Source organism: Cryptomeria japonica, chromosome 7, assembly GCF_030272615.1.
Source record: "Cryptomeria japonica chromosome 7, Sugi_1.0, whole genome shotgun sequence".
NCBI classification, from domain to species: Eukaryota; Viridiplantae; Streptophyta; class Pinopsida; order Cupressales; family Cupressaceae; genus Cryptomeria; species Cryptomeria japonica.
In genome coordinates this window covers 290,082,047-290,095,245 of record NC_081411.1, presented here as the reverse complement: position 1 = coordinate 290,095,245, position 13,199 = coordinate 290,082,047, and the positions used below count along the sequence as shown (strand labels likewise).

At 42.6% G+C, this 13,199-nt stretch overlaps 2 protein-coding genes across 2 annotated transcripts; both read left to right on the top strand.

Annotated features, from left to right (window-relative positions):
- On the top strand, window positions 1–1,382 carry LOC131856684 (uncharacterized). Its single transcript, XM_059208558.1, has 3 exons — window positions 1–285; window positions 544–689; window positions 1,100–1,382. The coding sequence occupies exons 1-3, from the start codon at window positions 1–3 to the stop codon at window positions 1,380–1,382; spliced, it is 714 nt and encodes a 237-aa protein (XP_059064541.1).
- Window positions 1,383–2,222: 840 nt separating this feature from the next.
- Window positions 2,223–6,066, top strand: LOC131074764 (aldehyde oxidase GLOX-like). Its single transcript, XM_058011440.2, has 5 exons — window positions 2,223–2,603; window positions 2,879–3,126; window positions 3,261–3,360; window positions 3,534–3,737; window positions 4,468–6,066. The coding sequence occupies exons 1-5, from the start codon at window positions 2,223–2,225 to the stop codon at window positions 6,064–6,066; spliced, it is 2,532 nt and encodes an 843-aa protein (XP_057867423.2).
- Window positions 6,067–13,199: the final 7,133 nt, after the last annotated feature.

Here is a 13,199-nt window from a genome sequence, read left to right as displayed (position 1 = left end):
ATGGTAGAACTGAAGAGGCAGTTGGAGGAGCTTCTTGAGGCAGGTTACATCAAGCCATCCTGTTCTCCATATGGGGCACCCGTGTTGTTCCAGAAGAAGAAAGATGGAACATTGAGGTTATGTATCGACTTCAGGGCCCTGAACAAGTTGACCATCAAAAATAAGTATCCCCTTCCTCTTATTGCTGATTGTTTTGACCGATTGTCTGGGGCAAAGGTCTTTAGTAAGCTCGATCTTAAGCAGGGCTACTATCAAGTGAGGATTGCAGCGGGAGACGAGGAGAAGGTTGCATGTGTGACTAGGTATGGGTCATAGGAGTTCATGGTGATGCCATTTGGGCTATGCAATGCACCCGCAACATTTTGTACACTCATGAATGATGTGTTCCGACCTCTGTTGGATAAGTTTGTGGTGGTGTATCTAGACGATATACTAGTCTACAGTAAGAACATGGAGGAGCACAAGCAACACTTGGCAGAAGTATTTCAGTTGCTCCAGGAGAATAAGCTTTTTGTCAAGAAGGAGAAATGTGCGTTTTCTTAGGAAGAGGTGCACTTCTTAGGGCATATCATTGGAAAAGGTTTCATTCGTCCAGATCCAGAGAAATTAAGAGCAATTCGGGATTGGGAACCCTTGCAGAATATTCATGAAGTGAGGTCATTTCTTGGTTTGGCGAATTACTACAGGAGGTTTGTTGAAGGGTTTTCTAGATGTGTTGCACCCTTAACAGAACTTCTAAAGAAGGACCGGAAGTGGAAGTGGTCAGAAAAGTGTTAGACGGCCTTTGAGACACTCAAGGAGAGACTCACATCGGCACCAGTGTTGGCATTGCCTGATTTCACAAGGCCATTCGAGGTTCAAAGTGATGCTTCAGACTTTGCAGTCAGAGGGGTGTTGATGTAGGATGGACATCCAGTGGCTTACAAGTCAAGAAAGTTGCAGGATAGGGAGAGGAATTACCCTGCCCATGAGAAGGAGATGACCGGGATCATTCATTGTCTTTGAACTTGGAGGCACTATCTCTTGGGAACATGGTTTGTGGCGAAGACAGACAATGTTTCCTTAGCAGAGTTTGATTTTGAGATTCTCTGCAACCCAGGTGGCAAGAGTTCTTAGCAGAGTTTGATTTTGAGATTCTCTACAACCTAGGAAAGAAGAATATTGTAGTGGATGCTCTAAGCAGGAAGGGACAGTTAGCTACTATTGAAGGGGACCAGGAGGCACGACCTAGGGCTAGCCAAGTGGAACTATCTAGCGAGGTGTTGGAGTCTATCAAGGAGGGATATCTGATGGATCTTCAGGCGGCGGAGCTGTACAAACAGGCTAAGGAGGGTAGGACTCGGAAGTTCAGCATCAAGGATGGGTTGTTGTTGTTCACCTAGGATCGAGTTTACCTTCCGAAGTGGAAGAATGTGAGGAGGGAAGTTCTCAATGAATGTCATGATAGTCTGTGGGCAGGCCATCTAGGATAGAAGAGAACCCTCTCATTGGTTGAGAGAGGCTTCTACTGGCAGAACATGAGGAAAGATGTGGACGAGTATGTCAGGAGTTGTCTCATATGTCAACAAGATAAGGCGGTGACTAAATCTCCAGGAGGTTTGTTGCAGCCCTTACCTGTACCAGTAAGACCATGGGCGAGTGTGAGTATGGATTTCATCACAGGGTTACCAGAAGTGGACGGGTACAGTAGTATCATGGTCATGGTTGACAGGTTCTCGAAGTATGCTATTTTTGTACCATGCAAGGCATCATGCAGAGCCGAGGACGTTGCCGACTACTTTTTTAGGAATGTTGTGAAGTATTGGGGTGTTCCGTTGAGTATCATTAGTGATAGGGATGCCCGCTTTACCAGCAATTTCTAGAAGGAGATGTTCAAGCTAATAGGGACAAAGTTGCTCATGTCGATGAGTCATCACCCAAAGACAGATGGATAGACCAAAAGGATTAATGGGGTCCTAGAGGACTATCTGAGGCACTTTGTTTGGTCGAACCAATCCAACTGGCCAAAGTTGTTGGACCCAACACAGTTTAGCTACAACATGCAGAAGAGTGCACCGAGTTAGTATTCACCTTTTGAATTGGCTACAAGTCAATAGCCACTGACTCCTCATACTGTTTTGAGTGGATATGTTGGGGACTATCCGGATGCAAAAGATAGGTTGAAGGAGTGGCAAGATCGAGTGGATCATGTGAGGCATAACTTGGTCAAGGCCGTAGAAAGAATGAAGCATTATGCAGACTCAGGGAGGAGCAATGTGGAGTTCAAAGTTGGTGACAAGGTCTTTCTGAGGATGGACCCAGTTCAGTTTAAGACACCCAAGGGGTTGAGTGCATCACTTGGTCGCAGATTTGATGGACCATTCACAATCGCAGGGAGGATTGGGAAAGTTGCATACAAGCTGAAGTTACCGATGCATCTTAGAGTCCACAATGTTTTCCATGTCAGCCAACTCCATTCGTATCATCATGATAAAGAGGACAACAGCAGGAACATACCAGCCCGAGGACCAGCATTTGTTAAGGATAGGCCGGGACTAGATGTGGAGGAAGTGATCGCTATAAAGGAGCGAGGATTTGGAAACAGGAAGTGGAAGGAGTTCTTAGTTTATTGGTAGGGCCAGTCCTGAGAAGAGGCGACTTGGGAGAAGGCTGAGAACCTCTGGAAATATGAAGCCAAGGTTTTGGAGTTCTTGGAGAGGAACTCCAACCTCCCCTTCTAAGTGTAAACAAAGTTGCGGACCTCTGCAGCATAAGTCTGGGACTGTGTTGTCAGCGTCGAGGACGTCGCCTATTTTAAGTGGGGGAGGATGTAAGGGGCTGTTGTCTCAGGGAGACCAGTATGCTTCTGGGGTTGTAAGTCCCTTGTTATTCTCAGCAGGTGGAAGTTGTGGTGACGGACATATGGATATGGCCAAGCTACAGATGTGTGAGAACTGGACGAAAAACTTATATAGGGGGAAGCAGAGTACCCCGACCATTCGCGAGAGAACGTATCTACATTGTGCTTTACTTTCCCACAGGCGAAGGTTCATGGTGGAGAAATCCAAGGAGGACCAAAACAGCATTCCAACGAGCAAAGGTGTTCAGAATGATGGAGAGCAGAGGTGAAGTAGGAGCAGCAGCAGAGTAGCAGAGTGAGTTGGAGTCCCCATTTAGGGAGGGGGCTTGGGTCTTGTACTGGGTAAGTCGTCGCGGGCTCACGAGAGAGTCAGTGGTATGCCAGGTTGAGTTCCAAAGGAGACAGGGTATTTGTGGATCAGGAGTTTACGTGAGAAGCTACAGCCAGGGGCGAGGTGCAGTGGTGTTTGTACTGGTGTTTCAAGAGTGGACATTGATCCAGGGGCGGGAACTTGTAATCGGGTGCTGGGGAAGTACTTGGGGTAGTGACCAACGACATAGTTGGAATTGTTTGTAGACCAGGCCAGGGGCCATTCTTCAGATCAATAAACCTATCTTATTGCCCCAACATTGTGTTATTGTGTAAGGATTCCACTGTGCAAGTTTGTACGTGTTGTGCAAGTGTGTGTGTGCAGGTTTTGGAGCTTGGGGGTGCTTCCAGGCATAGTCCGAGTTCTTGGAAGTGCTTGGATCTCACAGACAAGTACCTAAAAGATCGTCGGTGTCGCACGGGAAAACCTAGCCCCGTGACACACATATACTATTTGTTCCGTGTTAAATATATACAAATTAATGCCTCTCGCCTCTGGTTGATTCCGTTGCCGTTTTCTTTTATACTGGTTGTGTAAACTAACATTACTTCTGCAATAGATGTACTTCCTATCCTATATGCATATTAGATTTCTATCGTGCTAAATATATATATAAATTATGCCTCATGCCTCTTGCCTTTAGTCACTTCCGTTCCCGTTTCTTTTATGTCCATGCAAACTCACATTTTTTCTGCAAAGTCCTTTCCTTACCATTCGGCATAATCTGTCTAGTTTTTCTTTCTTGTAGATTGAAATTTTCTGATTTCAAATAGCATGATATTAAACTTATCATTCATCACGTTTTCCTTTATCACGTCACATAAGCGTAGACGATAAACAAAACAAATCTAAACCACGGACAAAGAGGGTTGAAGGTTGACTGCGTAAATGCATGTTGTAGTAGGCTGTAAAGATGGTACCAACTCAGGCCTCTAAATTCTTATCTCCAATACTCTTTGTACGATAAGGAATAAAAGCAAACAAGGAATCGATATCGCGCGGGCTACTTCCGCAACGTTCCGTGATTACCAGTATAATGTATTTTTGGATAAGCCAAGCGATGCATTCTCCTATCCTATTTCATGACTTGCTAAGTGCAGAAGCCTACAAAAGCCCATCAGATCACGAGTCTTTCATCATCATTCTCACACTTGAACAAAGAGCGTTAGTGTAAGAGAGAGCCACAATGAAAATGTCATCTGTAATCCAGTATTCGTGTTTTATGATGGTGGCAATGTTAAACATGTGGTCGTGGTAGGCAGCAGGGCAAGTGGCGGTGAATAAGGGAAGATGGCAACTCTTGGTAGAGAAGGGTGGCGTCTCGGCCATGCACATGACCACCACATACAAAAACACGGTTGTTATGTTCGACCGAACCAACTTTGGCCCTTCACAGCTCCTGCTGGATAATGGGCGGTGCCGTGACAACCCGCAGGACCAGGCCCTGACCCACGACTGCTGGGCTCACTCCATCGAATACAACATAGCCACCAACACCATCAGGCCGCTCATGGTATTCACCGATACCTGGTGCTCGTCTGGAGCGTTCGCAGCCAACGGGACCCTCGTTCAAACGGGCGGGTGGCGCGACGGAGGCATAGATATGCGTTACTTTGTTCCTTGCTCCGACGCCTCCTGTGACTGGGATAATTCTCAGCCTGTTAAGCTTCTTGCCAACCGCTGGTACGCCTCGAACCAGATCCTTCCGGACAACCGCATCATCGTGGTGGGAGGCACGGGTGTGTTTAACTACGAGTTCGTTCCCAGGAGGCCCGGTGAGGGAAAGTACAACCTGCCGTTCCTCATCCAAACCCGAACCAGTACCCAAGTAGAGAACAACCTGTATCCCTTCCTCCATCTCTCCTCCGATGGGAACCTCTTTATCTTCGCCAACAGGGACTCCATTCTCCTCGACTACAAAAACAACGTGGTGTTGAAAACATTCCCCAGAATGCCGGGCGACGGCCCACGGAACTATCCTTCCACGGGCTCTTCCGTCATGCTTCCTCTCTCTGCATCCAATGGCTTTACCAAGGTGGAAATCCTCATCTGCGGTGGTTGCCCAGACAATGGTTTCGCCGCCGCCAAAGCCGGTAATTTCATTCCCGCCCTACGCAGCTGCGGAAGAATGGTCATCACGGACACCAATCCTTCGTGGAGCATGGAAGACATGCCCGGCCCAAGAACCATGTCTGACATGCTCATTCTCCCCAACGGCGAAATTCTGATCATAAACGGAGCGGCCAAAGGTGTGGCCGGCTGGGACATGGCCAACACACCCGTCTTCACGCCCTACCTCTACAGACACAGTCTACCCGCCGGGCAACAGCGTTTCTACGTTCTGGCAGCCACCGGTATCGCAAGAATGTACCACTCCACTGCCAACGTATTGCCCGACGGGAGAGTTATGGTGGGCGGCTCCAACCCACACTTCAATTACATTCTCACGGGAACGCAATTCCCAACGGAGCTCCGTTTGGAAGCGTACAGCCCCTATTACTTGGATAAAACGTATGCCCCCCTTCGCCCTAGGATAACTGCCATGTCTCCGAGATCCAATATTGCCTACGGCGCCACCTTCAGAGTGACGTTTTCAATTTCATCCGGTCTGACGAGTAACAGCAATGTAGTGTTTAGTGTGTACTCTCCACCCTTCACGACTCACACCACATCCATGAGCCAGAGGATGCTCTCGCTTTCCGCTTCTAGTCCGGTCCTCGTTCCTAAGTCCACCAATGTTTATTCTTCGACTGTACAAGCTCCCCCATCGGCTGTGGCTGCCCCTCCCGGATATTACATGCTGTTCGTTGTTAATGGCGGTGTTCCCAGCAAAGCTCGATGGGTTCATTTCTCCTAGTCCCCCCCTAGTCATCCCATAAATGTTTTCTCCTAATAAGGAATTTAATATCTTCCAATCCATATGCTTCTCTCGCATCTTTCGTTCTATGACAACCCTGCAATTTGTCACTGTAAAATAAATTGTTCAAAAATAACATGGCATGCAATTTGTCAACTTTGTGTAATGCTGTTGAAGATCTCGAAATCAAAACCAAAGCAAAACTACTTTTATTCAAACATCTTTTAACTACATATTTGAGCATTCATCTAGTATAAGGGCTCACAGCTTTTAGAAAGTGAATAATGATTCTAAAATTAATGCTTATGTCTAAATGAGGTGTAATGATTATGTCGATTGTAATTTATATAATTATAAATTTGACATAAGACATATAATTGAATTTATATAAACTTTATCAAAATTATATTACAATTGATCATAAAAGGTTTTCTTTATGTGGAAGTCCTAATGCTTCTCTTAGCTTGGGAGTATGGTGAGAGATCTTATTACCTTATGACCCATTAAAGTTGGGTGGAGATCTTTTCTCCCCTTTGACTATTATGAAGAAGGATAAAGCTCTTTCTTCATTGGCTAAATTGTCTAGAAGAGATTCAAATTTTAGTTGTGAGATCATCTTTATTTTTTTTTCCCTAATTAAATGGTCTTAAAATCATATGTAAACAAAGCCTTTACTTCTATTGTGTCTACTATCGAATCTAATGTGATATGTTCAACGGATAAAATATATAAGATGCTTGTAGTTATTAACAAATTTTAGAATTAAAGTATCACTCATATATGCTAAATGAAAAACATGTGTTGCATAAAAAAAATATTCTAAAAAAAAAAGAGGTCATAAAGATACACAAATTAAAAAAAAATCATTATGGAGACTAAATGAACCTCTATCTTGAAATTGTAATTTAATCATGTTCATATGAAACTTAATACTACTAGAAATTATTAAGATTTTACAAAAAATAATTTACCTATTCAATCAAAGAGACATATGTCCTTACCATAACCCAAATTTAGATATGGGAGGATCTAGAAGTCAAGTAATAAAATTCTATTCAAAAATAAAAGAAGAAGAAGAAGAAGAATCACTAAATATTTATTTTGATTAATTCAAAAGCGGATGAGGCATGTACCATCACGTATTCCTTGAAAAGCACCACCTAAGGCACATGAGAATTGCACACCTAGCTAAAGACAAAATAACAAAAAGTAGCAAGGAACCACCAAGTACTAGACCAAGACTAGGAACAAAATCATAAAACAAAAACCACTATAAAATTAGCCAACCACCAAAGACACGAAGAGATGGTCTACTAAGCAAAGGCATTGCTCTCTTGCCAATCTTTACACAGTCCTAAAACTTTATTAGAGAAAGAGATATTTTTGTTAGATTCCTTAGCAGAGTTCGGAGTACCAAAATCCAAAGTATCATTAACCATGGAGGTAGTGGGCTCTACCAAAGCAGAGGGACATAGAGCATGCCTCTTATGCTTAGCTTTCCTTTGATTTATTTCCTTCTAAATAGCCTGTAGGGAAGTCAAATTCTTCAAGACCTATTTCCTTCTAAATAGCCTGTAGGGAAGTCAAATTCTTCAAGACCATCTCTTGGCTTCTCTTTGACATATCCTCAACTTTTCTCTTAAGGATCTCCTGGCTTTCCTTCAACTCCATAACAAGCTTCTTCTTATTTCTTTGATCCACCTTCTCACTAAGGCATTTCAACATTCCTTCAAAATTATCCCAAATTACCAACCATATTGCTTGAAGCTCCATAGACTTGTTCATCTTTCTCCTCCATAACCCAGTTATCCACCCTACCACTCGCCTCAACCACAACCTCTAGTCTATTGATCTTCCTGATAGCCATGTTAAAATATGATAAAATTCATTTAATTACCAGGTCATATTGCTTAACATTTTCCTCCAAATTTAAAACCTTTGAATTCTAAATTAAGAGGGTCAGTCTTGGTGTCAGGAATCTCCTAACTATGGCGAATGTGGCCAACCTCCTTAGACACTGTAGGGGATCAATCTTATTTTGAATCATGAGAGGACTTAGAATCCTCATACACCTCCTATTTATCTAGCTCTAGCACCTTCACATCCTTGGGGGACGAATTAGGAGAGGTCTTATGTTTGGGTTCTCTTAAAGGACTTAAGTGGTTATGGATAATTTCTGGTTTAGAAGAGGAGCCAGCAATGGGGTTTGGTTTCACCATGGGGGGCCCAAAAACCTAAATCATAAGATTTTAGCTTGGTTGGGGGGCAGAAGGACTTAATGGGGACCCACTGGGAGGGGTTAAAGAAAAATAAAAGTTATAAAGTATAAGAATTAACCCTTGATGGAGGGGAAGCGAATTATAAGACTTATCTTTTGTAACAGATTGAGAAAGTGAAGAGAAAACCAAGTAAGAATTTGAATGCTATACCTGAGGTGGTTTAACATTGGGAAAAGCTGGGTATGAAATATTTTGTAAAACCCATCCAAAGTGAATAATTTCATCAACAATAGCATAGGGTAAGTGCAAGAAGTTGAGTCCACTTAGTGTGGAAGTTTTAAACTTGGAAAAAAATTGCAAATCGCAAGGTCCTGAGCCAAAATTTAAAACGAGATCCCGTTTCACGTCAAGATCCCGAGTCTAAGTCTAAGAAATGGGATCTCGTTTTGAAAAGAAAATGAAATCCCATTTCAAAAAATAAAATGAGATCCCGTTTTCTGTTTTTTTTTTAATTTATTAAAAATAAGCTATATATACATGAAATATAACATTTAAGTATAAGTCATTATACTATAAGTTATATTTTATGTATATATTGGCAAGATGTTTGAGAGTGGTTTCAGATCTCTAGGAGTCATAATGCAAATTCTAGATTTTAGAAGATCTTATAAATTTTCAGACAGTCAAATTTTAGTAGTCAGTAGTTCAACATTTTCTAGCTCTCTTTATCTCAACCTCTTTATCTTGATCTCTAGACTCATCTCTCTTCATATCTATATTGGCAAGATGTTTGAGAACTTAATTTCAAATCTAGAGTTATAATGCAAATTCTAGATTTTAGAAGATCTTATAAATTTTTTAGACTTAGTCAAATTTCAGTAATCAGTAGGCTCCTATCAACATTTTCTAGCTCTCCTTATCTTCCTTGAGCTCTAGAATCATCTCTCTCCATAGAAATTTTCCTCTATCCCCTCTTTACCTCTATATCTCACTCTTTTTCTCTCTATCCCAAAATCTAGACCTATCTCTCTATCTCTCTCTCACATCCCTAACTCTCTACTCTATGTCTCCTCTCTCTCTACACACCTCCCTACCTACCTCTATTTCTATATATATATATATAATTTTCTCTCTCTCTCTCCCTCTCTCTCTCTCTCTCCCTCTCTCTCTCTCTCTCTCTCTCTCTCTCTCTCTCTCTCTCTCTCTCTCTCTCTCTCTCTCTCTCTCTCTCTCTCTCTCTCCACCCCTACATCATTCCCTCTCTACTTTTATCTCCCTTATATCCCCTTTCTACCTCTCTATCTCACTCTAGAGAGGTAGAGATATAGGTGGGGAGGGAGAGAGATGTAGGTTGAGAAAAGGTAATAGAGAGAGAGTGGCGTGAGAGTGAGATTGATAAAATTGGTAAGGGAAGGTTTGACATATAGAAGAAAAGATAGAAATAGAGGTCTTGTAGGGAATGGGATATAAATAGATAAAGAGAGAGAGGAAGAGGGGAGATAGTGATAATTTGAGAGGGATAAAATAGATAGAGAGAGGTGGAGACGGAAGGAGAGAGATAGAGATAGGTGATATATACAAAAGTGGAGGGGAGACTTTGAGTGAGGGAGAGAAGGAGAGGTATTTAAAGAGAGGTCGGGTAGAGAGAGAGAAGAGAGAGAGAGAGAGAGAGAGAGAGTATGGAGATGGAAGGAGGGAGGGAGAGAGATAAAGGGGGAGAGAGAGGTGAGGTAAATAGTAAAATTGAGTGAAGGAGGTAGAGAATTAGGGGAGATAAAAGTAGATAGGGATGGAAAGAGAGGTAGGTAGAGAGAGGGAAAGGGGAGATAAAAAGAGAAAGAGGGAAGATAGATAACCATATCTAGAGAGAAGAGATAAATACATAATGGGAGAGGGGAGATAGATAGCATAGATAGATGGGTGTGTGATACAGGGGTGGAGTAAAGAATACCTCTCCTTCCCTCCCTCTCTTTGAATACCTCTCCTTCTCTCCCTCACTCCAACTCTCACCTCGACTTTTGTATATCTCATCTATCTCTATCTCCTTCCCTCTCCACCTCTCTTTATCTATTTCCCCCCTCTAAACTTATCACTATCCCCCTCTTCCTCTCTCTCTTCCTCTCTCTCTATTTATACATCCCACCTTCCTTCCCTCCACCTCTCTACTTACCCCTTAGGAAACCATATGGCCCCTTTTAACATCCTAGTACACAACATGAGCCCTTAGAACACCATAAGACGTCTTAGGACACCATATGACTCCTTAGGACAATATGATCTCCTAAAGGATCATATGGTGTTCTAGCCATGTGTGGCCCCTTAGGACCTCATATGACCCTTCATGACACCATATGATCATTTTTAACATCTTGGTGTGTACGACATCACCACTTAGGACAATATGATGTCCTAATGGGTCATATGGTGTCTTAGGGGTTCATATGGTGTTCTAACACATGTGTGGTCCCTTAGGATGTTATATGACCCCAGAACACCATATGACCCTTTTTAAAATCCTGGTATGTACAAAATGACCCCTTAGGACACTATATGAGCCCTAAGGACACCATATGACACCCTAAGGGGTCATATGGTGTCCTAAGGGGTCATATGGTGTTCTAACACATGTGTGGCCCCTTAGGACAATTACAAGATAGGGTTGTCATTACATGAAAAGATCGACCTGTCAATGCTCGATAAAACCACTAGACTTATAGAATCCACAAGAGGACGTTAAACGATGTAGTGAATCCTTGTGAGGGATGCTAGCCCAATGCCAACAAGGACCCTATATGACCCCTTAGGACACCATATGACCCCTTAGGACCATATGATGTCCTAATGGGTCATATGGTGTCCTAAGGAGTCATATGGTGTTCTAACACATGTGTACCCCCTTAGGACCCATATGACCCCTAACGACACCATATGACCCCTTATGACACCTTATGACCTCTAATGACACCATATAACCCCTTAGGACACTATATGACCCCTCAGTACACCATATGATCCCTTAGGTAGCTATATGACCCCTTAGGACACCATATGACCCATTTTAACATCTATGTACATAACATGATCCCTTAAGATACCATATGAAGCCTTAGGACACCATATGACCCACTAGGACAATATGATATCCTAAGGGGTCATATGGTGTTCTAACACATTTATGGCTTCTTAGACCCCATATGACACCTAACAAAACCATATGACCCCTTAGGACCTGATATGACTCCTAATGACACCATATGACCCCTTAAGACACTATATGACTCCTTAGGGTACCATATGACCCCTTTTAACACTATAGTACACGACATGAGCCCTTAGGACACCTTATGACCCCTTAAAACATCATATCAACCTTAGCACAATGTGATGTCGTAAAGAGTAATATAGTTTTCTAACACATGTGTGGCCCCTTAAGATACCATATTACTCCTTAGGACACTATATGACCCCTCATGATACCATATGACCCCTTAGGACACTATATGACCCCTTAGGATACCATATGACCTCTTTTAACATTTGAGTACATGAAATGACCCCTTAGAACACCATATGACCCCTTAGAACACTATATGGCCCTTTGCGATAATATGATGTCGTAAGGGTCATATAGTTCTCTGACACATGTGTGGCCCCTTAGGACCCCATATGACCCCTAACGACACCATATGACCCCTTAAGACCCCACATTACACCTAACGACACCATATGACACCTAACGACAACATATGACCCCTCAGGACACCATATGAACCCTTTTAACATCCTAGTACATGACATCACCCCTTAGGACACCATATAACATCCTAAGGGGTCATATGGTGTTCTAACACATGTGTGGCCCCTTAGAACCCCATATGACCCCTAACAACACCATATGACCCCTTAGGACATTGTATGACCCCTTAAGACACCATATGATGTCTTAATGGGTGATATGGTATCCCGAAGGGTCATATAGTGTCCAAAGGGTAATATGGTGTCGTTACGGGTCATATGGTGTCTTGAGGGGTCATATAACATCGTTAGGGGTCATATGGGGTTTTAATGGGCCACACATGTGTTATAACACCCTATGACCCCTTAGGACATCATATTGTCCTAAGGGATCATATGGTGTCCTAAAGGGTCATGTGTTGCCCTAAGGGGTCATATGGTGTCCTAAGGGGTCATATAATATCGTTAGGGATCATATGAGGTCTTAAAGGACCACACATGTGCTAGAACACCATATGACTCACTAGGACACCATATGACCTGTTAGGACATCATATTGTCCTAAGGGGTCATATGGTGTCCTAATGGGTTGTCAGATTTTGCCAAGATCTAGAGGCAATGGAAAGCAAAAACTAGAGAGACAAAGTATAGGATAAGAATAAATTGTATTCTATCAAGATGCAAAATGTGATCAATTGGATCATCAATCGTTGTTTTTTATACAATTTAGATGAGATTGCTTATATAGGCAAGGCTATATGGATATGTGAGCACACAAACATGACATGTGGCTCAATAAGAAACAAGGGTAGGTAGGAATAGGTGTGGGTAGGTAGGAGAAACAATAAAATATTCCACATGAGGTGGATCACCCACTGAAGGTGGAATTATCACTCCACAAAAAGTGGATATGATAAAGTAGTAACAAGATCAACACCATAAAAGGTGGAAATTCTCCTACACACACTATCCCAATGTGGCACAAAAAAACCTGCAATGTCTGTCAAGTAGGCATCCCAATCAACAAAAGTTGGAAGACATGAAATATCCTGCTGCACTGAGTCACAAGAAGGCAAAACTATCACACTAGCTACATCATTAGGTGAAATAGGTGGTGTGATATCAAGAGGAGGACATGAAACACAAGGCTCAAAAATGGGGTCACATGTGAGAATCCCC

Excerpts from the sequence above, each read along its gene's own strand:
- LOC131074764 (XM_058011440.2), top strand. The coding sequence starts at position 2,223 with ATGAAGCATTATGCAGACTCAGGGAGGAGCAATGTGGAGTTCAAAGTT. Across the intron at positions 2,604-2,878 it reads GGAAGTGGAAGGAGTTCTTA|GTGGAAGTTGTGGTGACGGA; the intron begins GTTTATTGGTAG and ends TATTCTCAGCAG. Across the intron at positions 3,127-3,260 it reads GAAGTAGGAGCAGCAGCAGA|GAGTTTACGTGAGAAGCTAC; the intron begins GTAGCAGAGTGA and ends TTTGTGGATCAG.
- LOC131856684 (XM_059208558.1), top strand. The coding sequence starts at position 1 with ATGGTAGAACTGAAGAGGCAGTTGGAGGAGCTTCTTGAGGCAGGTTAC. Across the intron at positions 286-543 it reads CAGCGGGAGACGAGGAGAAG|GAAGAGGTGCACTTCTTAGG; the intron begins GTTGCATGTGTG and ends GCGTTTTCTTAG. Across the intron at positions 690-1,099 it reads TTGGCGAATTACTACAGGAG|GTGGCAAGAGTTCTTAGCAG; the intron begins GTTTGTTGAAGG and ends TCTGCAACCCAG.